General features: G+C 37.6%; 1 protein-coding gene across 2 annotated transcripts; it reads left to right on the forward strand.

The window, feature by feature from the left end:
• The first annotated feature begins 663 nt into the window (after positions 1-663).
• On the forward strand, positions 664-26,433 carry LOC129566587 (uncharacterized). Of its 2 annotated transcripts, XM_055442668.1 has the most exons (9): positions 857-1,355; positions 13,573-15,178; positions 22,522-23,045; positions 23,125-23,356; positions 23,431-23,553; positions 23,637-23,663; positions 23,745-23,822; positions 23,896-25,185; positions 25,267-26,433. In XM_055442668.1, the coding sequence occupies exons 2-9, from the start codon at positions 15,082-15,084 to the stop codon at positions 25,731-25,733; spliced, it is 2,838 nt and encodes a 945-aa protein (XP_055298643.1). In that variant the 5' UTR covers positions 857-1,355; positions 13,573-15,081; the 3' UTR covers positions 25,734-26,433. The 2 variants fall into 2 exon arrangements, with proteins under 2 accessions (XP_055298642.1, XP_055298643.1); XM_055442667.1 differs by having other exon boundaries at positions 664-1,355; positions 23,896-26,433.
• The last annotated feature ends 435 nt before the right edge of the window (positions 26,434-26,868 follow it).

Genomic DNA, 26,868 nt, shown 5'->3' on the forward strand with positions numbered 1-26,868 from the left:
GTTGTGGTAATGCACTTGTGCATGCGCTCAAACTACTATTTACACAAGGTGTCTGTGTGCATTGATCGCATATGTTTGGATTGCATTCATTGCTTTGTCGATCTTCTAGAAACATTCCGCGAGACCAGTCTATGAGCAATGAGCGTAGTATCGTATCATACGATTCGTATGTCGTTCTATCATCGTCGATCCGATGCGATGCAATGGCAAATACGAAAAAAAATTAATTGTCACCTGAACATGTTCTCTCGATTTGATCTCTTTATTTCTCACTGCTCATGTCAATTAAACTATCTTCGTAGCTTTGAACCTGTCGCCAAGTGAAATATTGGGACAATGAATATCTCGAGTGTGCGATACAAGCTCATGTACAGTGGCTATAGATAAAATACATGCAAACGAAACGAAAATAGAGTTTGGAAACTTTTTGGTATCGAATTTCAATATCATACCACAATTCCAACACTGGATTGACCACACGGCACACACTCATGTCAATTTTGTCATTTATTTATCGAAAGTAAACAGTGTATGAAGCAGCACTTACAACACACCATTTACTTGCCTGAACATTTCTGCTACGCATGTGTTATTACGTTCATTCCGTCTCTTTCGCTGTGTCGTTTTACTTATTTATTTATTTTTTTTCTTCTTTTCTTATTTGAGTAGAGTTGTTGATTGTTAAGTCGTAAGTGGTGCGTGTGCGCAGTACTCAGTCTTGTTGGAAAATCGTTAACGAAATTGGCGTGCTCTGCAGTTATGTTTCATTCGTTGAATCGGTCTCTACCGCACAGTTTCAGTTGCTTACAATTTTATTATTATTATTATTATTGTTTTTTTTCCTCGGTTTTTCCATTTCATTTTTGATATCACTGGTTCATTATTCCAAGAGCTTAATCAATTTAATGCAGTGAAGAAAAAAAAGTACATCCAATTTTCTTCAGCTTAGTTTGTTGGTAAAAGTGTTGATTGTGAAATGAAGCCAACATTGGCCAAAGTGGTGGATGCTCTTCATTGTGCACCAGCACACACTGACAATTGATTGTACATATTTGATCGAAGGCGATTGTGTAGTAGGGGGAGGGAACGATCAACTCTATCTTTCTTTTCTTCATTTCATTTTTACCAATTTATTAAAATGAGAAAATTATCCCGAAAAACCAGTTGAAGTGAGTTATTACGGCGAATTATTTGAAAGTTGACACCATCTGAAGCACAACTCGTTTGTTTGCTGGTCAATTTGCTTTGTGCACAGAGAAAATTTGCGTTGCTCACCACTGTAATCAATCATACTTGGTTCGAAACGTTTTGATTGATTGTCACCAGCCCGCTTCAAATCAGCTCCAACAAGCAAGGTAAGCCTTTTAGCCTCGTAATAAACCATTTTCAGCATTGTATGCCTAAATTTGGATTCGGTTGCAATCGATTGGCATTATTCATAGAAACACTTGTTCAACAAAATATTCGGAAAAAAAGACAATGCTTTTGGCTGGAAGCTGAGTGTCACTATTCGTTGTTTGACTTCATTGTATTGCTAATGCAATACAAATCATCTTTCCATGTTGTTTTTTGCATATTTGCACAGAAAACGTTGTGAATGCGAAATAATTTGACGATGGGCGATATGACAGAATCGAAGTATTTTGAGAGTGTACAAGTGTACATAGCAATAGTATGCAAGCAACGCAACTCAAGTATGTGAAACGAATTGTTAAGCACAGCGTACACACCGTACAAAGAGTACAAACAACAGTCCACTTAGAAAGCACACGACAACAAAACCAGCTCACAATGCTTGTGCCAATATCGTCAATTGACAAACGCTCTAGCAACAAGCAAAACAACATCGGCGGCGGCGACAGCAGCAGCAGCAGCAGCACCAACGACGAATGCTCAAAACAAAGGCAATTGTGAATTGTGTTGCGTCGTCATTGTCGTTGCTTCGGGGCGGTTCGTCGCCTCTTTGAGTTTTTCATTGTCGAGTGCAAGTTATAATTGTCGCTTGCGTCGAATCGGAATTTGTTTTATGTTTATTTTTATGATAAATCGTTGAGCACCGCAAACCACAGCACAAAGTGCATCGGTGAATCGAGCTGTGCAGTGCAAGTATTACAAGGTAAAACATTGTCACACAATGTTCAAGTTGAATTTTTATCTGAAGATGATCACAACACCCGACATGCTAAAGATCAAAGCTTATATTGTGTGCATCCATGACTTTTCTGATCTGAAATATTGCATTCATTCTCAGTCTCATACATCATTCATTTCTCTTTGCGAGGCGTTTTTTTTCTGCTGCTGTTGCTGCTGTTGTTGTTGTTGTTACTGAATTCAGTGGCACGTGAATGTTAAACATTTTTCGATGGCAAAGATGATAATGTTTCAGCTGAATGTTGGATGGCTTTTTTTTTACTTTAAGCTTGACAATACACCGTCACAAAACCATGTGAAAATTAAGTCTTTATTTTTGGTGCATTTTAACCTTGTCAACGCATAAAAATACTGTCGCTGTCACCTTATCGAATTCATCAAGTGTGCAAATTCACATTGGACCCACGAATATAATGTGTCGCCGTAATCAATCACGAATATTTATACGTATTTTTATCGTATACCGTTTATTTTATATCATTTCAAAGCCCTTGAACAACGTATTCAACGAACGGCAGCAGCACGATTCAGAACTTATTCAACGAATTACAAATTAATTATGTTGTTATCTGTCGGTCGTTTCACCTTCTTAAGGTCTATGAATTTTGTCGTAGGTTTTATGTCGTCGTAGTCGTCATTTTGGGCTTATGATCGCTCATTCGAGAAATCGCTGACGAAAAGAAATCAAATGGCACTCGAATTAACATGGAAATTAATTTGGCAGCGCTTCGTCGCACAGGAGAAACTCGAACGCTTTTGTTTGCAATATATTCAAATGGTTTTTTTTACATATTTAATATTCTAACGCAAATTTATTAAGTGGCTTAACTAATGAATCGAAATGACTTGCATGATTTCGCTTAAGCTTAGCCATTCTATTGCTATATTTGTGTTGCTTCTTTTAATTGAAAATATCCGCTGAATTAAGGTCAAGAATTACTTTCGACGATTTGCATTGAAATTATGTGATGACACCACCATCAAAGCAGCATTTTTTGTGTTGGTCCCATTCTTGGTGTTGGTCCATTGAATATTCTTCGTTTTTGGATGTAATCTTCAATAACCGACTTTAAATGCTGATATTTTGCCACATTTATTTCGCTATCAGAGAATTCGTTTCAGCCTGAAATTCCCACTCAAATAGAAGCATTGTGTGAAAAGTGCCGAACAGAAAAAGCCCCGATGAATAGTATCTGGTGTATTTAGCAAATTCACACAAAACAATTTTAACCAAAAAGGCTAATTGTTGTCATTTCAACAATTTTGATCTGTTTTTCGTTGTTGCTGCTGTTATTGTTGTAGTCGCTGTTGTTGTTGCTGTTGGCATTCGCAAAATAATGAGACAATCATCGCAATCTATCATAAAGAAGAATAACAAGAAGAAGGTCAGATGAATTTAATAAGTTAATTGCTATGCGGAAATCTGAATAAATGTGTGCAATTGTATGCGTGTTGTGTGTTTAGCCAGGTGATCACTTATGTAATTTTGCACAAATATTTTGTGAGTTTCACCCGGAAAGTCATTAAAAAACAAATAATACACTCATATATCTTGATGTAGCTGCTGCTGCTCATTCGCATGCTAAATTCAATCGCATAAGCTCCAGTCGTTGAAGCAAAATGTCGTTGTTTTCGCAGCGGCAGAGGCAAACAGCCGTAATCACGTCCCAAAAAAGAACAATGAGACTAACGTAATCAGGCAACAATTTTTTTTAGAACAATAACACACTTAACATGGAATGAAGACAGCAACAGCAACAAACAACATCAACAACAGAGCCGAAGGAATTTCTTCTCTTTCGACTTGGGTTCGAGTGCAACAACGACGGATCGGCATGAAAAACGTTCAGCTTCACAGTTACCTAATTCTAATTGCACGTATCCAGCGAAGCAAATCACCATAATCGCTGGCTGCTTGCAAATGTGTGTGTAGCAAACATATTTTTTCTATGCACACACACACACATCGATCATTTGGCCACCATTCACAAAGTGCGAGCGAATGAGTGCGCATTCGCGAGCGTGCAACCACTGCTGACGAGATTCGCGCGCACACATATCGACTGATGAATGAAAAAGTGAACGCTTCTTGAGTAGCATGCGCACCTCGTTCCGTTGTATTATTACTATTATTATTGAGATTGATTTGTGTTTTCCATAGCGGCTGTTATAATTTTTGTTTTTGTTTTTTTTTTTGAATTTCCTTCTGCACCTTCTAGAAGAAGTCGATTTCATAACGTGCTCGCGCGTGAATGGCAGCGAAAAATTGGTGTAGCATTCTTTGATTAAACATTTTTTTTGCTAGAAGTTATAAAACCTACTCATAATGACCGAGTCAAGGTACTTGGTTGACGTCGTTGGTATGCTTAGTTGAATGTTGATGTGCATGATAAGACGATTTTTTTTATGTCAGAATGAGAGCGATTCAAAAAAAAACGTAATTAAAATAAATGCATCGCACATATGTTGAGTTTGTCATCGTATGCCAAAAGTTCCGTCATTCACCATCGTTTGGTGTGACGTCGTCGTCAGGCACGTCATCCAACCGTTATACTATACACTATACTATACTTGAATTGCTATTACCGCAATAATCAATTACGTGCGTTCGCTGTATGTCTGTGATTGGCTTGCAGCTGCATTTCAGCCACGAGAGAAACAAGATTTATTTGTGTTGGCTACTGTTATAAAGCACGTGTATAAGAAGGACAGCCGCTTCTCAACAACAACAACAACAACTTGTTAGACACTCTATGTGCTCCACATGCCAACATATGCTCATGCCCATACTAAAACATACACATATCAAATCGAACTTGAAAGAGAACTCTGTGTAGGCTTTATCATTCCATCAATTAAAAGATTACTCCATTGGAAAATATCACATGTTTCAAAGTGAAGAGAAAAAAAATGGTCAATGAAAGAAAATATTCGGCCGTATCATAATTGCTTGACCATTGAAATTCAAGGTCGATGAAAAACGACGATGATGATGACGAGCAAAAAAGTGAGCGCTTTGCATTCATTTATTGTACACAATTTTATTAGGATGTGAAATCGAATTTTCGGCAGATTATCACTTTTGAATTTGGAATCAATGAACATAAGCTGTTGAACAGCAGTGTAAACAATAAACAATAGTGAAAAAAATTCCACAAATGGCCATCACCACAGCACGAATTAGAAAACAAAACGAACATAAGTTAACCAAAACTTGTGCCAAAAGCAATTATTAGGTGAAAAAAATACCCTCGGTAGAAGGAGGAGGAGGAACAAAGGCAAATCGCATCGCTGTGTTTTTGATTCAAAATTTTGGCTCATGTTAACCCGAAAACTATTATATTTATAGATCATTGTTTGGATCGTCGTCGTCGTTATTGTTGTCGTCGTCGTTGTCGTTATTGTTGGTGGTAATGTTTTCGTCTTCGTTGCGGTTGGAGAATGTTGACATATTTTTTTCCATATTGTCACCTTAAACTTGAAATACATTCCCGAACGGTGGATTCAACTCCAATTTATTCCAATTAAAACTTAGCGTTGAATACATTTCACAATTCATCGATTACGGCTGGCGTCACCAATAAATTGGTGAAATGTTAACGAATTGAAAAAAAACGACAACGAATTGCTGTTATTAAGCATTCAAGCCGATCAAGCGCGGTTGATGCAATTCACTACGTCGCCGTTTACTGTTGGTTTTCGATTGGTAAGCGCTCGCCATTTATCATAGGTCAATTGGTACTGGTCGCTTGGCTGGGTCGAAAAATAAATGCCGTTATTTTTGGCAAAAAATATTTCCAACCAAATGTATTACAAAATATTTTTAATTTTGGCAGCAGCAGTTGCGGCGGCGACGACGATGACGATCACAATGACTTAATTATTGCCTGAAAATTTCAACCGAAAAAAACCTACACAATGAAGAGGCTCTTACCGTTTCAATAGAGAGAACAGTTCACGAGCTGCACGATTTCAGGGTAGAAATTATATCGCGCTTCCACATTGATCCGTTTCATCGTTGTGCCATCAGTTTTTCTTTCACTGAGTCCACAAGTTGTCGACGATCCCCACAAAGAAGATTCGATCAATCGATCTCTATAACAAAGATTCGATCGCACAATGCACCGTTCGAATGAGATTAAATTGACTTGACTGGTGTTGTTTTTGTTTGGCGCGCGAATACAAATCGCAAAAAAAAATCGTATCGATGAGAAAAAGTCAAGGTAATCGGGCTACTGATGAAAGTTTTTGTTTCGTTCCATTTGTGAACGTATCTAATATCAAAGTACGTCCAATGATCGACATAGTATGTGTGTGTATGTGTTCGTGTGTGCTATTTCTCTATTTCAATATTGTGATAAAAATAATTGATGTGTTTTTCATTAACAATCAACAGCATCCCAGTGGCCATTATTCTACACAATGTGCTATTTATATTCGTTTTGATTCGTTTTGATTCTTTTTTTCATGCTATTGTTGTTTTGCAAATGAAAAACGCACAAAGTATATTCAAAGCCACGAGAATCACACTCTTCCCTAGGTCGATTGTTGGATATCAATGGAATTTGATTGGTCACGTGTATGTTATGTGCGGCACAAGAACAACGGCTAAAAAATCGTTTATTTTGACCGAAACACCGCAGGTGATATGACTTTCATATATATTCGGCCACTGTGTGTGTGTGTGAACCATCAACTCTTGACAAGCCATTTGCATATATCATATTTTAGAAATTTGCCCATGTTTTTTCATGGCGAAAAGTGAACGCCGCCGTGTTTAGTAGATAGTATTCAACTTTCGTTTGTTCCGACAAAGTTATTGAGTTTCCGAATTCTGTATTCATATTAAACACAACAATTTTGTACACGTTTAAAATCGCATCGCGTGTGTTCGGCATATTACACATAGAACGAGGAAGTTTTGCGCCACCCTGAAACGGAACAAAGCATTTAGAGTCGCTTTGCAAAATATCCGAAAATAATTAACCAACGCTTTTATCGTGGACGATAAAACCATTAGCTGATTGAAATCTGGATATCGTGCTAAATGTATTTTTTAGCAATTCGAAATAGCAAAAATTGTGGAAACTGGAAATTTAAAAATTGTACAAATTTTTTACTAAACAACCGCAAAAATTGTTTGGTTTGTTTGCTTTGCGCTTGCAAGCAACGAGAAATTGCACATTGCATACAATTAAAGCATACTTTTCATTCATTGCAACGCAACAAACCGGCAACAATCAATTCCAAAATTCGGAAGTTAGCGTTTTGTTCGCATAAATTGACCGTTTGTGCAATTGAAACACCGAAAAGACGATTTCGAAACAGAAAAACCCAAAATAAAAGCCGAAAAAAAGAAGGAGAAAAATTGAATCATATTATGATTAAAGCTATAGCTTTGAAAACCGCAACGATTTCAATATATGTATAATCGAGTTTAATTCACCAATCGAAAGACTGTTTATGCGAGATCCGTTTGGTCGATGGCCCACATTGGATCACGTCCAAATTCGCAGAAGGCTCGCATTCTGTCATGTGTTTATAGAGTTTACGGTACATTGTGCGGCCGTATCAGCTCTCCATCCCAACCAACCGCCACAACACATAATTTTTCCACATTTGAAATTTCCATCCGCCAACAGCCGCACTGAGTAATATTCCAATGATAATCACAACGGAAGTTTTTGAATTGGCGTTGTAGTTGTTGTTGAGTTGTTTGTTTGTTTTTTTCTTCTTTCGGTTTTGGTTCATGTCGGCACATGATATCGAATGCGTGCATTTTTGCATAAAATTAACAAACGGAAAAAACTAACCAAGACCAGAGATCATTGCGGTTTTTTTTACTGTTTTTCGTTCATATTTGCTTTGAATCGCTTCATTGCATTTCGATTTTTCGCGAAATTTCATTTGCCGCTGTTCGCCGCGTTTCCATTTCGTTTCCACTGCAAATGCAATTTATGCGGTATTGTTGTTCGGTTCGATTGATTTGCGATTCGTGCGAGTCATTACGTTTGTTGTGAAAGATGCAAGAAGAGAATGAAAAAAGTGCATGCGGCAAGGTGAAAATCATTTATGCACAGCGGCAAATAATAATATATACGCATCTGTGCACCGAAATCAGGGGAGCAAAAATCGCATAATCTCTTTCTTTCGTTCGCAACGCTTCATTGAATCGAATCGAAACAAAATACGCAGCCCATTTGAATTTCCTCTGATTTTCGGTTGTTGCTTTTTTTTCACAGATCAATCAAACTTGCGATACATTGTATCAAATTCAATTGCTCTGTTTCAACGCTGTTTATTTAATCATCGACTTCATACTCAAACACACGCACAAAAATCGTGTATATCACATGGATTCCATTGAAACTGGCTTGAACTTTGCTGTGTGAGAATCGTTCAATTGAGAGAGAAAAAAAACAGTGCGAAAATTCGTAATGTATTAAATTGTCTTAAAATCGGTGTGCATCTCGTGTTACTCGGGTAATTGATCGTAAAAACATTGAATTTATCTGCGATTATGAAACAACACCTCGATTGCAATTTCACAGCTTCGATTTCGTGCGCGTTTGTGTTTTTCAATTCAATTTTCACGTTTTCCATGGTGCTAACAGAGAGACAAAGACTGTGTTGCCTATATCATTTCAACATGATGTCGACAGAAGACTGTCAAATGGTGATAATTCACACAGTCATCGACCAACCAGTTTGAAGCATATTTCGACCGTTTTTTCTCCCTTTTCTTTCGTTTTCTCCATATTTTTCGATTTTATTCGATCATAAAATCAATGCAGAATCATCAATTTTAATAGCTTAGTGACAAATCATCGCTAATTATTTTTATATCGAAGAAAACACTGAACCAATCATTCATTTCAACATCGATGCGAGGTTTTTTTTCTTTATTTGTTTCGTTAAGCATTCAAAACGTTTGAACGTGTGTAATATTTGCTTCACGCCAGTCCGTCGCTGTGTTTATTGTTCTCCGAGCGCAATAATCCCATATTAATATTGATTTATTGGTTGGGAAATGTTTGACGAATTCATTGGAAACTCGAAAGCCAAAGACTATTTAAAGTTTGCTTTATAAAGCAAACATTTCGAGCACCGGTGGTCGCACTAATCTAACTGCTAATGCTTCAGAATTCACCGACTGTTGGATTGCACAATCTCTAATGTGTTTGTCAATTGGTTGTGTCAATTTCGATTGGAAATCCACACTGAGCGTTATTAAAGAACGATTTTTATTACTATTTGGCCAATTGGATGGCCTTTCTAGACATTTTTCTACATTTGCGTGTGCAGCACACCGCATATCGTTCGCGATAGCTTTTTTTTGTTAACCAAATGATTGTGTGTGAATGAACGGTTATGATTGTTAAGTGTCGCACCAAGGACATTGCCGCTTATTTTATTTACATGAATGCAAATATGTTAATTTTTATTAAGTCGTCTTTTCATTAGACGATAGCTGAAACCTATCAAAACATGGCAAATTTGGTTTTGTGGTGATTATATGCGAACAATTGAAAGCCGAAAATGAATTCAAACTGACGAATCTGAATTGGAGTTAGTATTCACCGTGTACAAGTTCACACGTTCATGCGACAGCGTTGACGAACGTTTGATTTGAAGCGAGTAATAAAATGTTTGAATCAACGGAATGTTGTTGTCATTTCGCCGCCAGTATTGGCATTGAGATCTTTCGTCAATTCTAGAAGAAGAAAAAAAAAACCAATGTAAACAAACACAAAGACCGCGAACAAAGTTCGTGCTAATGCACACGCAAACCATCATCGACGGACGAAGATGAATTGCCGATATCAGGCAAATCAAAATCAATGAAAGTGGTTCTGTCTGGTTTGACACGAAGTGACATTTTGAAAGTTAATAAAAGCGAAAATAAATGTTCGCCAGTGTTTTATTACAACAACCATAACAAAAACAACCGAAAATATAACCTTTATGTGCAAGGAGACGTATTAAATGCATGCTGTGTGTGCACACGCCATTCAATGCCTTGACATTGAGTACCATCGATGACCAACAAATCCACATGATTTATTGCCATATAAAACGCATCTGATATGCGCGTGCCAATTTCGCGCGCGAGAGCAAAAAAATGCACCACATTCAATATACGTATGGAAAAAAAAGACATGGGTCCAAAATTCAAGAGCGAAAAAAAAAATCAAGTCTATTTCCATTGGATCACGTCCGAAATGAAGACCATGTAATTGTGTGCCACTTAAATGACCAAATTTCTCGCATTTTAAATTGGTTGGCGAACGGAAAACATGAGCTCGAATTAGATAAAAAAGAATGCTATACAATCACCTAGGAACAAACACAACGCATTACAATCATGCACCAGTTTTTCTTCATCTTATACTTGTGCTTGTTTATTTTTTGTGTGTGCAAACAACATACAAAACGAGTCTACTAGCTAATTGACTCACGGCTGTCGCATTATGTGCTGCTTTTGAGTATCTTGATTCGTCTATAATTTTCCTTTAATAAAAAAAAAATTATCCGTGTGGAATTCAATGCAGTAATATCATGTATGCAAGAGTATGACAATGCTACCGTCGCACCGTCGAACTGTAAAAGCAGAAAAAAATGGTTGAGACGACAGAGGCTGTAATAAGAAGAAAAAAAAGCGTCACTGTTGATAAATACGTCAATTTACATTTTTCAATTCATCTCGTTTTGCGCGCGCGCACATTTCATCGTCGCTTGATATGCGCCGCAATTACAATGTCAGATGTCTATTGCGCACAGTTTTTCCTTCTATCTCATACTCTTACTATCATTGTGAGCATTTTGTGCCATGGCATGTGTGTGTATGATTCGGTATGGCGAGGTGAGGCATCGAAATGTTTATGGATACGATCTTGATAACACCGATGTATCGATTTTATGTGTGCTGTAATTGGATTTTACCATTGCATAATTGCATTCTATGTATTACCTATATGTAGTTAACTCGTGAAAATATCTCATTTTTTACCACTTTTCTCTTCGTGTAAAATAACCCGGAAACTGGGCTTAGATGCATATCTCGCGAATTTTCCCGAAACATTTTCACACAAATCTTCCACTTCCGCTGCTGTGTCGTAATCACATTTTTTTTCTTCGCTGCACAAATGAAGAAATCAGCAAGCTATTAAATTACCCGATCACGGTAGCACTGCTTACTATTCGAGTGTGTGATGTTTTTTTCCTCTACGATCACGAGCGCACGCGCACAAAAAAGATAGTTATTGCGCAATTCGATGCAGCAGCAGCAGCTCTATTTTGCGTTGAATCAACGACGACAACCGACGAAGTGGAATGGGGAACTTGTGTGTGTGTGTGTGTCATATTTGGGCGAGTTTGGAATTAGGAAATCGATATATACGAAACGAGAGAAAGAAGGAAGAGCAACCATTCCCCAAACAACAATCGTACTTTAATCTTTTACCGGAATGAAAGTCTCTTTATTTAATTTATTTGTCACTTTAAGGCATTTTATCGCAAGAAAGCCGCCCGGTGTTCTCTTTGCGGTGATGCATTTCCTCATTTCAAACATCGACCGTTAACGACTCGTGCAATGCACCACACATTCTGCATGAATTCGATTTTAATTGCATCGCACGGAATAGTTGATGGAAAAGAACCGTTTAATGCAATCACATATACACACACACTCAAACAATTCGAGAAATGCATCGTTTTATTCTTTTTATCGTCGGTTATGCAATTAAGAGAATCGAGGGCTTCGGAGCATAGAAGCAAATTGAGGAAAAGTGATCCAACAAAGACCAAACTTAATTATACCGCTAACTTCCTAACATTTTGCAACTGGAAGAAAGGCCGAAAGATAAAAAGAAACGAGTTTTTTTTTTTGTTACCATTGTTTGATATATTTGGATGTTTTCGGCCATTAGTAAGCATAAAATCGTTCCGAAATTGGTAATTGAAGCATTTATCGTAAAATGAATCAAAATTGAACTGAATCTCCACTTAAAAAAAACTCTTACAGTTTATTAATGATGAAGAAAATTGGACCAAAAATGGGCTAGAATAAGTAGAAGCTTATAGAAATTGGCAAATTAACCGTAACAAAATGTTCTAACGGTAAATCGTGAAACCAAAAACCAATTAAAAAGCTTTTACTCCAAACAACTTCGAAAATGTACCACAACATGTACAACTTCAACCAATTGTTGCAAGTATTTCGTTTATTCCCTGTGGTGCTTTGTCATTTAAAACAGAAGAAAAAAAAATGGTTTCTACCTGATTTATATAACGTCAATTTTGAACATTTGCGAATTGCAATGTTGCGTTGGATGAATTGCGCGAAAACCCAGAGAAGCAGCAGCACAACATAAAGTAGCACACACACAATCCAAAATTTTCACCCGCTTTTTCGTGATTGAAATTGCAATTATTTCATGTTGCGACCACGTGTGCCATACGAATATAATGAAAATGGCACGGCCTGTAATTAAACAGAATCGAGTTAGCTAATCGGTGTTGTTGTGCACTGCGGCATGCAAATGGATAAATTCGATGAAAATCATCAGTTCGCATTGAATTTCACATTTCTTTGTTGACACACACCGAGAGCGAGCAATACGACGACATGGAACATGATAATGTGTGCCTATGTACGGTACAGCCGAATGGTAATCATTGTGTGATGGCGGCAAAACCAAAAACAGAAGTAATATTACTCATTGGAATTGAATAATGCGAGCGTAAGACACATAATATGATTTTGATTTTGATTGAAATCACAAAGAATACGAAATCGACGATACATATCGAAGTCATTCATTGCAAATTATAAATATTTGGTTGGTAATGTTTTTTCATAGTGCGTCTGCACTAATAGCATTATGTAACGTTCGGAGTGAGTGTATAATAAGAAAGTAAAGATTAAGTACGGTAGAGATATGTTTGGTGTTTGTGATGAAGAAACGACTTTCATCGGTGGGCGACAGCAGTAGCAAATGGAGGAACTCATTACATGGCATTAGTAGCAAAACACAAACGAAAACTCATTCAAGCAAACATGAAGTAAATATGCATCTTTCGATTGAATTTTCCGCTCTGGGAAAATTCAAAATGAATTATTGAAAAGATGTCGATTAACAGAATTTCTAACGAACAATCAATTTATTGCTTACGTCCAACCAAAACTGATATTAATCTGCGAAACGTTGTATTGTGTTGTGCCGCTCATTGCTTGCATATTCTTTTAAAATCTCAAACTATAATCGGTTCCATTTGCGTGTTGTTGAATTGAGATCCGTGCCGCTTGAGAATGCGACCAAAATCGATAGAATATTTCGATCGAAAATTAGGTGAAGCATCTTATCAATTTATTGTAATCGGTTGAATTTATAATTTTTTTTGTTTTCTGTTCGGTTTCAGGTCTTTCAAATCGATGGTGTGCCGTCGTGCGTTCACTGCTTGAATTGGAACGAAAATCGGACCGTTCGGATTGTTGTTTCGATTGTGTGCTGTGTATCGATCGAACATCGATAAGAGTTAAGTCATTATCATATTGAATGTGATGCGAATGGCTAAAACGCCTGATCAACGAAATCGACTCACTGACTGGGGGTACCTCGTTTCTCATTGTTGTTGTTATTGTAATCGAAACCATGTAGCATTCGTTTCAATGCTGTAACCGAAACGAGCCAGCTCCAAAAACGATTCATCGGTTGAATAGAGAAAGCGCATACGCCAACAAAAACCATTCGTAATCGGTCGGTTTTGTTATATTGCACCGAGCGAAGCAGCAGCAGCAGAGTGTTAAGGTAAACCGACTGCGAGTGAAGCGATTGTGCGCCAAGCTTAACGCACATATATATGCATACAGCGTCGATTTGAAGCATTCAAACGCAGGTAAACATTCACGCAGCGGGAACGAGATAGATGAAATAAATCATAAAGCAAAAAAAAAAACAACCAAACTCCACTGCGACAACGCGCGCGCGTTCGCTACACATAAAATTCAAAGCAACACACAGCCCAAGCGATCGTTTCGGCCGATCATAAGGTGTGTGAAAGTAGAAAACATCCAAACAGATTCGCGTTGAACGTCGTACGGTACAGAAGCACCAAATCGTTTTGTCTGCTGTGCTTTTTCCACAAACGAAAAGTCTTTAGAAGAAAACAAACACGGTCTGCAAAGATAAAACACACATACATCGAATTCAGATTCAGCAGCAATCTGTTAACAGCGGCAATAAGAAAAGAAACTCTTCAGATTGTTTCTCTTCAATGGCATTTTATTTGAATGATCAAAGTTGAAATAAAAATTTAACGATAATTTTGTGCAAAAATTTATTTTTGTATGTATAGTGACAGTTGAACCAAAAATAGACTGCATTTTCATTTTCGATTCGTTTAAGTGTATTTTAAATGGTTGTTGATCATCGCAATACGAGAAAGACTACACACAAACGAACATACACATACAAGCGCACGCATTCAGCTATATTCAGTGAGAGAAAATTGTAGACAGAAAAGAAATTGAGAAAAAAAACAAAACAAACAAATTGAAAAAAAGCACAGTAAAAAAAAGGTTGAAAATGAAATCAGACCAAACCAAGTAATTGTGGTTTGAAGAAGGTGTGTTCGATGCTGTGATTAAATACTCATAAGAACTGTTTTGAAGTAAAAAAAAGCAACAACAACTGACAACCGCTATTCATTCCGTTGACACCACAGAAACGTTGGTAAAGACAATAGCCATTGTAAAGTGTGACATACAACTTAGAGAGAATCAACTGACATCTTAATTTGAATTAAAGAAAAAAGAAGAAAAATAAGGCAAATTCAACAATTGACTTTGGAAAACGACGAAGACCACGAAAACGACGACGACGAAAGCGCCGACAACGATCCTTCCAAATAGAGTTAATGTGACCGAAAATGCGACGAATTGGCTGCAAAAAATCCATTTTCGATTCTACAAATGCCTCATATGTGATATTAGCGGTGATCGTTGCGTTGAATGCAATAGCAACAGGTAAGCATTGACAACAATAAATCGAAATGAAGGGAAAAAAAACAAAAAAACATAAATATAGTGTATAAGGTTGTTTTTCCTCGCCAAGCAATAGGAAGCATTCGAAGTTCATTTCACAACTTTTGAAGGAAATTAAAACATGATTTAGTGACTTAATGCCACAGTCGTCTGTCTCTCTGTGAACCTGTTTGATGAAAGAAATGAAAAAAAAAAACAAAAAAAAACCGAAGAAACAAAAGCGATATGTGTGTTTGTGTATGTGTGAACAATTGTACGTCAAAAACGACTTTTTGTCGTTTTGTTCAATGAGATTTTAATTTTAATTGTCGTATGTTAAGCGACGACAACAACAAATGACAACATATGTTCGGCAAAACTTGCGCACTTTCGAAAGGCTTTTTTTCTCCGCTCTTTGTGTACAAAGTGGGTTTTTAAGCAAATACGAAGTCTCGATTCATTTAACGTTCGGCATCTGACTTTCGCTTAATGCGAGTTTGATATTGAACATTTTACCACGTGCAATTAAAAATAATGATCTAAATAAAAAAAACAGCCACACAAAACAGGCACCGTTGCATCCATTTCAAGTAATCATTGATAAGAAGAAGAAGAAAAAATAACGAAAAATTCCGGCACGTTCAGCAGCAGCATCATCATCGTCATGTTCCGGTGAGATTGTCACATAAAGTGTGTTATGGCATATCCGATTGAATGAGCGAGTGAGATTCATGAATGGCCAATGCATGACATGATATTATTACACGAAAATAGATCGTGCATACATAATAATATTTGTGTGTGCTGTCGTTTGTTTCATCGCTTTGGCTGTTGTGTTAGTGCTGTTACTGCTGCTGCTGCTTTTTTTTTCTCTCGTTACTTGCCATTCGGAAATGAGTCGAAAAGTGAAAGACTATTCCACTTTCTGTGAAATGGTCGTTGCGATTGTGCAATCGTGACTGACGCATATCTTGCGGGTTTTTTTTTTCGAGAAGATTTACATCATGCAATAGATGGACACACACGCTTTTCGATATTTCAGATGTAAAATGTTTGTACGTTAAAATAATTTCGTCCGAAAAATCGGATCCATCAAGCTTGATGTTGAGGATGGCAGTACAGCCAAGATTTTAGTCGTAGCTCAGATTCACTCGACTGAAAAGCATCGAGTTGAAGTCAAAGTGAAATTGTTTGAAAGCACACACAGAGAGATATTTTAAAGCCAGATTCATGGAATGTCTGTAAGCATATGCGTCTAATTTTCACAATTGCATTTGCTTCTGGTTTCTTTTCCAAGGCTATGATGTGGTGCATTCCACTCGAAACCATTGCGACATTCGAAAAAAAAACACATAGAAAAACCATCGAATAGATGAAAAAGAGTAGACAAATCCGTAATTCAGCAACGAAGGGAAAAATCCCAATCTATAAACAACAGTAATCACGAGATATGGCTTATGATCCGTAAATAATCTGATCATAACAAAAATAGAAGTCTTAATTAGATCAAATTATTTGATGAAAAAAAATCGATGATGAGTATACTTCGTTCAAGTCTGATGACGTTGTGATGTATACAAAAAATTAGCGGAAATGAACGAATGCGGATGGGTTGTTGGTTCGTTGCTGTTTTTTTCGTAAGCAAAGTCCTCGGATAGTCATAAAATTTCAGATGATGCAAATGAGTTTAATGCCCATTCGAACAGTGGTTTAACGGAAGAACTTCATCACTTTTGCAAATTGGCAAAGAGAAAAGGAAAAAAACCCCATCTAAATGACGATATATGTTTATGTACAAACCGCATATAATTATTTTCGAAAAGATCATGAATAACCATGAACTCAATTCAACTCGATGCAATGCGATAAAACCTGGTGGCCAATTCGAACTTGAATCGTATGCAAAATAAACAATTTGTTTGAATTGATTCGCCCTATGCCTTGCAATCAAATCAGATTTTAATAGCGCAAATTGATTTCCCATCGCAGGCACACACAAACACACGGCCAACGTGATCGCAATTTCAGCAATACCATCGAACGATTACACCACACTCATTTGAACAAATCATACGATGTGTTGTGTGTGTGTGTGTGTGTGTGTGTATTCTTCTTCATTGTTTCTTCAATAAAATAATCGACACACATTTGTGCGATTTGTAAATCATCGACACGATTTTATAAGTTCGAAACGAAGAAGCGAATAGAGAAAAGAAAACAAATACTTTGAAATGACCACATAGTGTGCGCACATTCGAAGATGGATAAATCAGTCATGCAAATCTTGATGCTGAAATGCAATCACACATATATTAAAGCTCAATTGAAATGTGCTGTGTATTATTATACCATGTTGCAGCCGTTGTTTTCGGTCAAGCCGCAATTGTTTTTCTATGCATCTAATTGCATATATAGCCAATTTGACTATCGTTCACACGAGTGCAATCGTCTTGGGTTGTTGTAATCGTGCGCGCGCATATTACACCAATTCTGTCCATTTTTTTGTTTGTTTGTTTTGAGTTTATGCTTTTTCTTTTTAACACACACACACCCACACGAAGTATTCACACAGGGTGTTCAACTGTTCGCCATTCAGTTTCCGCACCATCAAAAAACCTACACTTCATGGTATTGCACATCTTTTTTCTTGAATTGAGATTTTATTGTTTTTTTTCACTCGTGCAATCGGCGAGAGGGAGATAGAGAAAGATTCACATCGAGATTTCAGTAGACTTCATTTACCCTATGAAGATGAACAATGCGCCTCACGCAAAAAGTAAGATGTAACTCAAGGGAAAAATTTGCCGATTTTGCACAATACACGCAATAAGCATGCAAAGCAAAAAAAACATGAACCAGCGATGAATAACAATGCCGTACGATCGTCCCAATAAGCGACGGTGGCACCTCTAATTACCATCATATATATTTGAACAGATCGGTGCTGCGCTTTGGACGCATTTGGCTTTATTCAAATGATGTTTCGATTTATGCAAATTGCAATTATGCGTTTAGCATAAGATGCCCCCTTTTTTCGGAGTTTATGCTTTTGTGGCTCAATAATTCATGTAGTAGTGAGTTTAGTGATTCCGAAAAACAAGACGGTAAAATCGTTTTTTTTTTATTGAAAAAGTGACACATTGAATGAATTTCGAATTGATTTTGAGTCACCATTTCTCACTGGCAGTGTAGTAAAGAGTGGAAATTTCACTTATTTCTCTTTCGCTCTCTCTCTCTCTCTCTCTCTCTCTCTCTATCTCACACAGGCCAAATGCGTAAAGAGAAGGTAAATATTTAATTAGTCTATTTTCATAACGTTTTTCAACGACGGTTTGAATGACATATGTCACCGCACATGAATAGACATCATGGAAAAGAAATGTGTTTTGTTAACGAACATAAAAACCATTTCAACAAACAGCGACAACCACATAAAAAACACAATATCAACCAATCAAGAGTGTATTCCACGAAAAATCTGGGGTGTTTTAAACGCCAATAACAACACAACTCTTTCCACATGAATCATAAATCCAAATTCGGCATAACAAGTGAATTTACATTCACCATAAAGTCAACTCATCGATTTGATGCATTTTAATTGCTCTCAATCTTATTTCCATCGGCAGTGGCACAATAAAGTGAACGCAATTTCAAGAATACCAACCACACCATTACAAAAATTCCTGATAAGAGTGTGTGCCGTTCACCAAAAGTATTTTTTTTAACCTCAAAAATGAAGGCAGGTTTAGCGTATTTCACAACTTTGAATTGGTGCTCATGTTCAAAAAATGAACAAACGAAAAGAAACAAAATAAAAAATGGAAGAAAATCTTGGGAATAAAATGTATGCTCGCATTGCATGTACATTTGACATAAGCCGGTGAAAAAAAATTCAGCATTTTATTCCCTTTAAAATGAATCTTCAACAAATCAGATTTACATGGTTTTCCACTCGGTCGGTTGGCTGCATCGGTGCATTGCACATGGAACTGAACAAGAAAAAAAACACAAGATGGAACAGAAAAAAGTCGAAAAAAGAGCGAACCCACTTTAACAGAGGAAAGAAAAGAGAAACAATTCGAAATTCGAATGCAAATAATGTCGCATTTTGTTGGATCATTTTATGAGATACGTTTTCGTAAAAATGAAACGAGTAAAAGTCTCAGACAAAGAACCAGATAAACAGAAGAAGAAGAAGAAAAAAACGCAAGAAATATTGTAGAAATTGATTGAATCAGGAGAGAGAAGAAAACGTCACTCAGACTCACCGTTTAATTTGCGCTTTTTTTTGCTTCGACAAATGTGTGTGATCAAAGCACGAGTGCATGCGGTTTGAGGTTCGAATACAGATCTCGTTTGTTCGATTGCCATCAACGTCATCATTATATGGATTTGATGTTGTGTTTCTGGTGCGACTTTAAAATCACTTATGTTTTTATGTTAAATTATTTGGATTCACCTACTTATTTACCGAATGAAAGTTTACCATTTTTTTCTTTCTTCCATTTCGCTTTGCGCTTCGTCATCATCGGCATTTGGTGTGTTGTTGGGCGTGCGCGGATGCGTGATCTTTTTTGGTCTTTTGACTTGCCACTCTCTTCGTAGTGGCATCATCATGTCGATACATACTCACACACAAACGCGCGTGCATACACAGCACGATGAGTTGATTCAATTGATAGTTGGCAGTATCATCATTGCAATGATTGAACATCAAATAAAAGCGTTTTAATGACATATCATTTTGTTTTTTTCTTTCAATCATCGTGCTCAATGGTTCAGTTGAGATCCCTTTTAGATTAAAACCGAATGACCAACCGAACGCGCGCATGATCAATTGCGATTCACTCAAATTAACTAAATGGTTCGATTAGTTTAATAACCACTAGGTGACTGCCCGACGAGAAATTTGCGGTAAAATAGGTGTACGTCGACTATCCGTCGCATATCCGTTTTTGAGTGCGGATACTCGCAATGCGAATAGGTATCCACAATAAAAGTTGCCGCAAAATGTTATCGCTGAATACCCTGCGACTATTCGCGCTGCGATAAATGTGAAGTTGTAACTGGATCGAGTGTGACATTTCGACTTGAAACTTCGTACAACCAACGTGAAGTTGGCTGCGTTCGACGGACTTTTTCGTATTGCGACTATACGTAGAATAGTCGCAATGCGATATTCCGCAAATTTCTCGTCGGGCTGGGTGTAATCAAAAGTGGCTAGCGCACATGTGTAAATCCAACTCAATTTAATCCAATGCTAATCTCATCAAGTGAAAATGTGTAGTTTGACCACTTTTGCTTTCTTCTTTGCATTAGAAAATGGCAAACACACCGAAACCATGAGTTGTTATTGAATTGACTCCATCTCAACTTCGGTTCATGCGCAATTATCAGCATCTGCAAAGGAATGTGGGTTAAAATGGTTTGCAAATTTTAATGTGATCATCATTTGGAACTTGAAGAGAGAGAACAAAACAATTGCACACCGCCGCCGCCGCCTGCATTTCCATATGGTTTGGTTTTGCTTTGGTTTATCTTATTTGTTTCTTGTTGTTGTTTCCAATGATAAGCCACTGATTGCTTAAAAAGCGTGATCAATTTCACGCACTGAAAATCCAATGATTTTTAGCTCAATGCAGAGGCGTTTGCGATGCATCTAAGCATCGGGCTCACTCTTTCAATCATTTTGTTTCGTTTCTTCATCGATGTGAAATGATGAAAAAGATCATTGCCATCCATTTTTGAATGCGATGAAAAAGAAGCAAATTGCCGCGCAATGTTTCACTTTTCCCAAATGAAAGCGACAGACAAATAGAGACGTGTACACATACGGCAAGAATCTCCGGAACGCTATATTTTAATTGATATTCGTGTTTTCTGCGACGACGACGTTTTCAATCGTTAATTTCACTTTTCACTGTCTGTGAGGCTGCAGCTCATGTGCTCGCAGTTCGCGGTCTGGCTCTTGTTTTGTGTGTCTGTTAAGCACATTTTTGTCGCTCTTTCCGTTCGATCAATAAAATGGTTTGTTACAACGAACGAACTAAAAAAAATGAATAAACGGGTTTTTTCTGCATGCATCGATAACTGTGGTAATATTCTATGTACGTTTCGAGATCTCGGAAACTATCTCAAATCACCGCCGAACGAACAAAATGTGGTTCGATGGATTTTAATTGCACCTGCTTACAGACGTACTCGACTCATACGCGCGCAATGTGGGTCAGGTTAAATAATTTTTTTCCTTTTCACACATTTGCCGTGGTCGACGATGACAACGACAACGACGTTATCGTTTGTTTATTTTATGTTTAGATGCGATTTTGCGCCGTTGTGTCTAGTCGAGCGGTGTTTCGGTTTGCTTTATTTACTTTTTTTCTTCTTATTATCATGCGTCTAACTAAAAATGACATAAAGAAAGGGAAAACTTTCTTTCGATTTCTTCTTTCACGCCGTGGCGAAATTGAGCGTCGTGTGGCCATTCGTTTTCATTTCATTAATGAGACGTTTAGTGCTTATGTTGGATTTTGATCTGCATTTTATGCGTGAAAAAAATGCTAATCAGGGACTTTGACCGCACGTCACACCGAAAAAGATTGATCTCAACAAATAACGAATAACGCCTAAATTGAAACGAAAAAAAGCTTATAATTGATCTATCTAGCTAGCTATCAGCCTTCAAAAGACTGGCGAAAATGATTCGCTTCAATAAATTCACATGTTTTTTTCCTTCCGGTGGATTCACGTCATGAATTTCGTATCGACTTTAACATAAAGGTGTCAATAGGACAGATTTTGTCCGTCCGTCCTTTTGTGATTTTTTTTCGGACGGACAATTTCATTTTGTCCGTCCGTTTAGCATCTTGGTCGTCCGAAAAACAACCGAAAATTGAATTTTTCAAACATCTGATAAGCTATTATCACTTATTTTTGGACGGAGAATTCATTTCTGATACTGTTTTATACAAAATATTATAAATGAATCAAACGGACATAGACGAAATGTCCGTCGGGACGGACAAAATGAAATTGTCCGTCCTTGAATTCTAAACGGACGGACAAAATGAAATTGTCCGTCCTGGAATTCTAAACGGACGGACAAAATGAAATTGTCCGTCCTTGAATATTAAACGGACGGACAAAACGAAATTGTCCGTCCTTGAATTCGAAACGGACGGACAAAATGAAATGTCCGTCCTTGAACCCCAAAACGGACGGACGGACACGAAATGTCCGTCCGCTGTTCGTCCTTCTGACACCTTTACTTTAACACACAAAAAATACATTCAATAAATTTCATTTGAAATGTTTTGTTTTTTTCCTCTACCAATCACTCACAGATGTAGCAGCGAGATGGCCGACACAACAGCAAGAGCTTCAAGATGAGCTGAACGACATGAAAATTTTGAATGCGGTGCAACAGTCAATGCACGATTATGAAAAATCACATCGTCATCATCGGCAAAAGCGGGCCGAAAAGCGGGTGTGCTACGGTGAATTGGGCTGTTTCGAAGACTCGGGCCCATTCGGTTATTTGGATATGTTACCACAATCGCCTGAAGAAATTGGCACCAAATTTAATTTCTATTCCACGGAAAATCGCAGCGACAAGCCTTTGTTTGAAATTCCATACCTCAACATGAGTCGCATGTTTTACGAGATCAGCCATGATAAAGACAATACCACTGATTCTCGATTCCCAAGCAATTCATCGGATTTAACGCCCGAATTAATGAAAAATATCATCATGTTGAAAGCATTCGATGGCTTCGATCGGATGTCGGTTCGAGTGATTGTGCATGGATTTGGTGCGGCTTGCCATCATGTGTGGATTTATGAAATGCGAACCGCTTTGATGGCAGTTGTAAGTATTCATCAATGTACTTGTGTATTAATACGAACAGTTAATTTAAACCGCATTATTTCCACTTATCGCATTACAGGAAGACTGTATCGTGATTTGCGTCGACTGGGAAGCTGGAGCCAGTTTACCGAATTACGTGCGAGCTGCTGCAAATACCCGTTTGATTGGCAAACAATTGTCATTTTTGATGAAAAACCTTCAAGAGCATAAAAAATTGGATTTGAACCGCGTGCATATTATTGGGTTCAGTTTGGGTGCCCATGTGAGTGGCTTTGCTGGTTCAGAGCTACCCGGTTTGAGAAGGATCACAGGTAAAATCGTCAATGAATTTGTATTTCCTTGTATTGAAACTCGATTGTAAATGTGAATGCACTTTTGATTGTAGGTTTGGATCCAGCTGGCCCATTATTCGAATCGCAGCACATCAAAGCCCGTTTGGATAGTAGCGACGCGAATTTCGTTGACGTCATTCACTCGAATGGCGAAAACTTGATTCTTGGTGGATTAGGTATGTTTTTATTTCCTGAGAGGACTTGTTTTCCATTTAAAATGCATTTTAATCATGAGTTTTTGTTCATTTCTTCCAAATAGGATCATGGCAACCAATGGGCGATGCTGGTGAGTTTACAACTTACAAATAATTCAAATGATCAACTTTATTCTTGAACGAATTCACTAAACTTTTGCATCTTTCAACAGACTTTTATCCGAATGGAGGCCGCGTACAGACTGGATGTTCGAACATTTTCGTGGGTGCTGTTACTGATTTTATTTGGTGTAAGTTTTCATACTTTATTCGCTATCTTATCTCTGCAGCAAAACTCACAATCACTTTTCTTTCGATTTGTAGCGCCGAGTGTTGTTGAAGGTCGATCGCTGTGCAATCATCGACGTGCATACAAATTCTTTATCGATTCAATTGCATCGAAATGCTTGTTTCCTGCCTTCCCATGCGACACTTACGATGATTTCCTGAAAGGAAATTGTTTCCCATGCGATGAATCCAATTACAATGACTCGCGCTGTGGAAACATGGGCTATTACGCGGATAAATCAACGGGACGCGGGCAATTGTATTTGATAACGAGAGAAGAGGAGCCATTCTGCGCGCATCAATTCCACATTGAAATTCATACGTCCGAAAGTGATTTGCCATTGCGAACGATTGGCAAAATCGAGGCAACACTTCACGGTGAACATTCGTTGAACGAAACGTTCAGTATCACGGACAAAGATGATGCTGAATTGTTTGCTGGTGATGTAATATCTCGAATTTTGGTGCCACATCCGGCGCTTGGTTTCCCAAAAAGTGTTTCGTTAACGTACAAAACGTACAGCGGTTGGTTGAGCAAAGGACTGCCCCATTGGAATATCAATAAAATTGTGTTGACCGACTATTACGGCAACAGCTATTCGATGTGTCAAAATTATATGCTTCTGGAATCGGGAAATCCAATAACGATCAAACTGCAGCCGGACATTTGTCAAATCACTGATGAGAACGACGTGACATTCACACCATTCGAAACGGGTAATCCAAAGAATGGCGATGGCGCAACCAATGCAGACGATGTGGACAAACTGAGAGAGAAAAAGAATGTTTTAAATCTAGGTACAAATTATAAAATTACCGATAACAACAAAACATACACCTATTCGAATAATAAGGGAAATTTGCCATGGCAACCGACTTTGGAGAATGGCAATTCGCTGGAACGCAATTCGGCCGAATCAAGCCGTAGTTTGCAATCGTATGCACCGGGTGAAATCTATGAACCGATCCTGAAGGATCGTCCACGCGCAAAAGCCCACACCGGTCGATCGTTTAACATTGACGGCGATAATAAGAAAACGAGTATATTTGCCGAGGAAGAGATTATGGAGCCCATTCTCAAGGCCACAACTGCTCGCAATCGAAAAATGAAACAAGTTCCATTTGAATCGAGCACAACACGTGACAATACCTATTTTAATGTTCAATTGCTGCCATTCCGATTGGGTGAAATATTTCAACGGGCCGAAAAATACGCACGTGAAACCCTGTTGCCACTCATTTCCGAGCAAGCGCCGCGTTTTTTTGGTTTTGGCGTCGATCGCGAGGAACCGAATCAGAGGCGACCGAAATATATACCGAAAATAGGTGATATTAGAAATGAAACAGTCATTCGTGAGCGTCGAATCAATTTACCACCTGTTCTAAACGATACTGTATTCATTGTAGATAGTTCCGATGATGAATTCGACACCGAGTTCAGTGATCCCAACGAAAAAGGGAATGCAACTACCACAACTATCACCACCACCACCATTGCTGCCGCCGCCGCCGCTGATATCAAGCGATCCGATTCAAATGAAGCGCAAAATGTGGTGATCGATTCGCGTGGTTCGAAAAATATTCTAAGCTTATTGCGAGTTAGAGAAAAGCGAACATCATCAGCACCGTTTCTAAACTTTCAGGATACAAACCAAGGTCGATCCATGCCATCACCACAATCACCGTCATCAAATTACTATACAAATGCTGAGGCAATCAAAAACGATGACAATCTGAAAGTAGTTCGTATTAGTTTGCCAACATACAAACCGCCCGCTAAATCCGTACCGTCAGTTGTCGCATCGTTTTCAAAGCCAAAATCACGTCGGTCTTCATTTCCATACCAATTCGAAATTCCCGCCGATCCGCTTTAAACAATATGACATCATCAGCAAACACACAAACAAATCCACGAATTTTCTAGTCGAAAAATGGCGTCGTGTTCAGAAAGCGTGTTTTCATCGAAAATATTACACAGATATATTTTTTTGGCTGCTTGAGCTCATCAGATAATTTCATTTTTTTTAGTTGGAAACTATTCTCTCTGCAAAGCGATACTTCGCACATTTCAATCGAACGATTTCAAGCAAAAAAAAAAAAAAAACAAAACAAAACGATAAGAACAAATACAATTTTTCTGTATTTAAACGATTTTAAACGAGACATTTATGGATAGAATTAATAATTTATTTGAGTTTAAAATGAATGGAACGACATTATTGGTCGCTCGAAACGAACACATATATTTTCTTTTCTCTGGAGAATAGACTTCTTTACATTTCTCATAAATATTAATGAATCTAAAGATTAAACATACTTTGACAAGAAAAGAAGGAGAAGAAGAAGAAGAAGCAGGAAGAAAGAATATTGAGTACAGTTCGTAAGATATTATAGCTCAAACGGTTGGCTCAAAACTATAGCCAGAAGCTACCAGTTTTGGGCTCTTTCTTGTTTTTAAATATGCTCAGATGCTTTACATGATATCGAATTACATTTAAGAAAATGTTGAAATTACCGCTATTTGTAAATTTATCGTTATTTACATTGTTTTTATAAATAAATATTGAAAAATTATTATTGGCTTTTACTTTTGTTCTGATTTCCCGTCTTACTCTTTTCTGAAAGGGTCAAACAAATGAATGAATTAGATATGATTCTGTTCTGTTAGTGAAAAAAAGCAATAAAAGTACAGGGCTTTTTTTACCAATTGCTGAAACAATATGAATTGAACTTGTATAATCTACGATTCATATATGAATGCGTACGACTATAATAAAAATGTACTTGTTGGCAGCAGGCGTTCACTTACAATTTTATTCATTTTTTTTAAAGCTTCAGTTGTATTTTATCAATTAACTCGAGTAATACACTTCTAAACGCTAGGGGTTTCACGCAAACTCGAAGGCCGAAGATTTTACTAAATAGCTGGAAATAAAACCATTTTATGTGTAAACTATAGATATTGCTTCTTTTTATTCATAAACTCGAATTTTTTAGAATTTTTTGAAT

This window comes from Sitodiplosis mosellana, unplaced genomic scaffold, assembly GCF_009176505.1.
Source record: "Sitodiplosis mosellana isolate CC-2019 unplaced genomic scaffold, AAFC_SMos_1.0 Smas_scaffold_3, whole genome shotgun sequence".
NCBI lineage: Eukaryota > Metazoa > Arthropoda > Insecta > Diptera > Cecidomyiidae > Sitodiplosis > Sitodiplosis mosellana.

Excerpts from the sequence above, each read along its gene's own strand:
- LOC129566587 (XM_055442667.1), top strand. The coding sequence starts at position 15,082 with ATGCGACGAATTGGCTGCAAAAAATCCATTTTCGATTCTACAAATGCC. Across the intron at positions 23,357-23,430 it reads CGGTTTGAGAAGGATCACAG|GTTTGGATCCAGCTGGCCCA; the intron begins GTAAAATCGTCA and ends TTTTGATTGTAG. Across the intron at positions 23,823-23,895 it reads TGTTACTGATTTTATTTGGT|CGCCGAGTGTTGTTGAAGGT; the intron begins GTAAGTTTTCAT and ends TTCGATTTGTAG.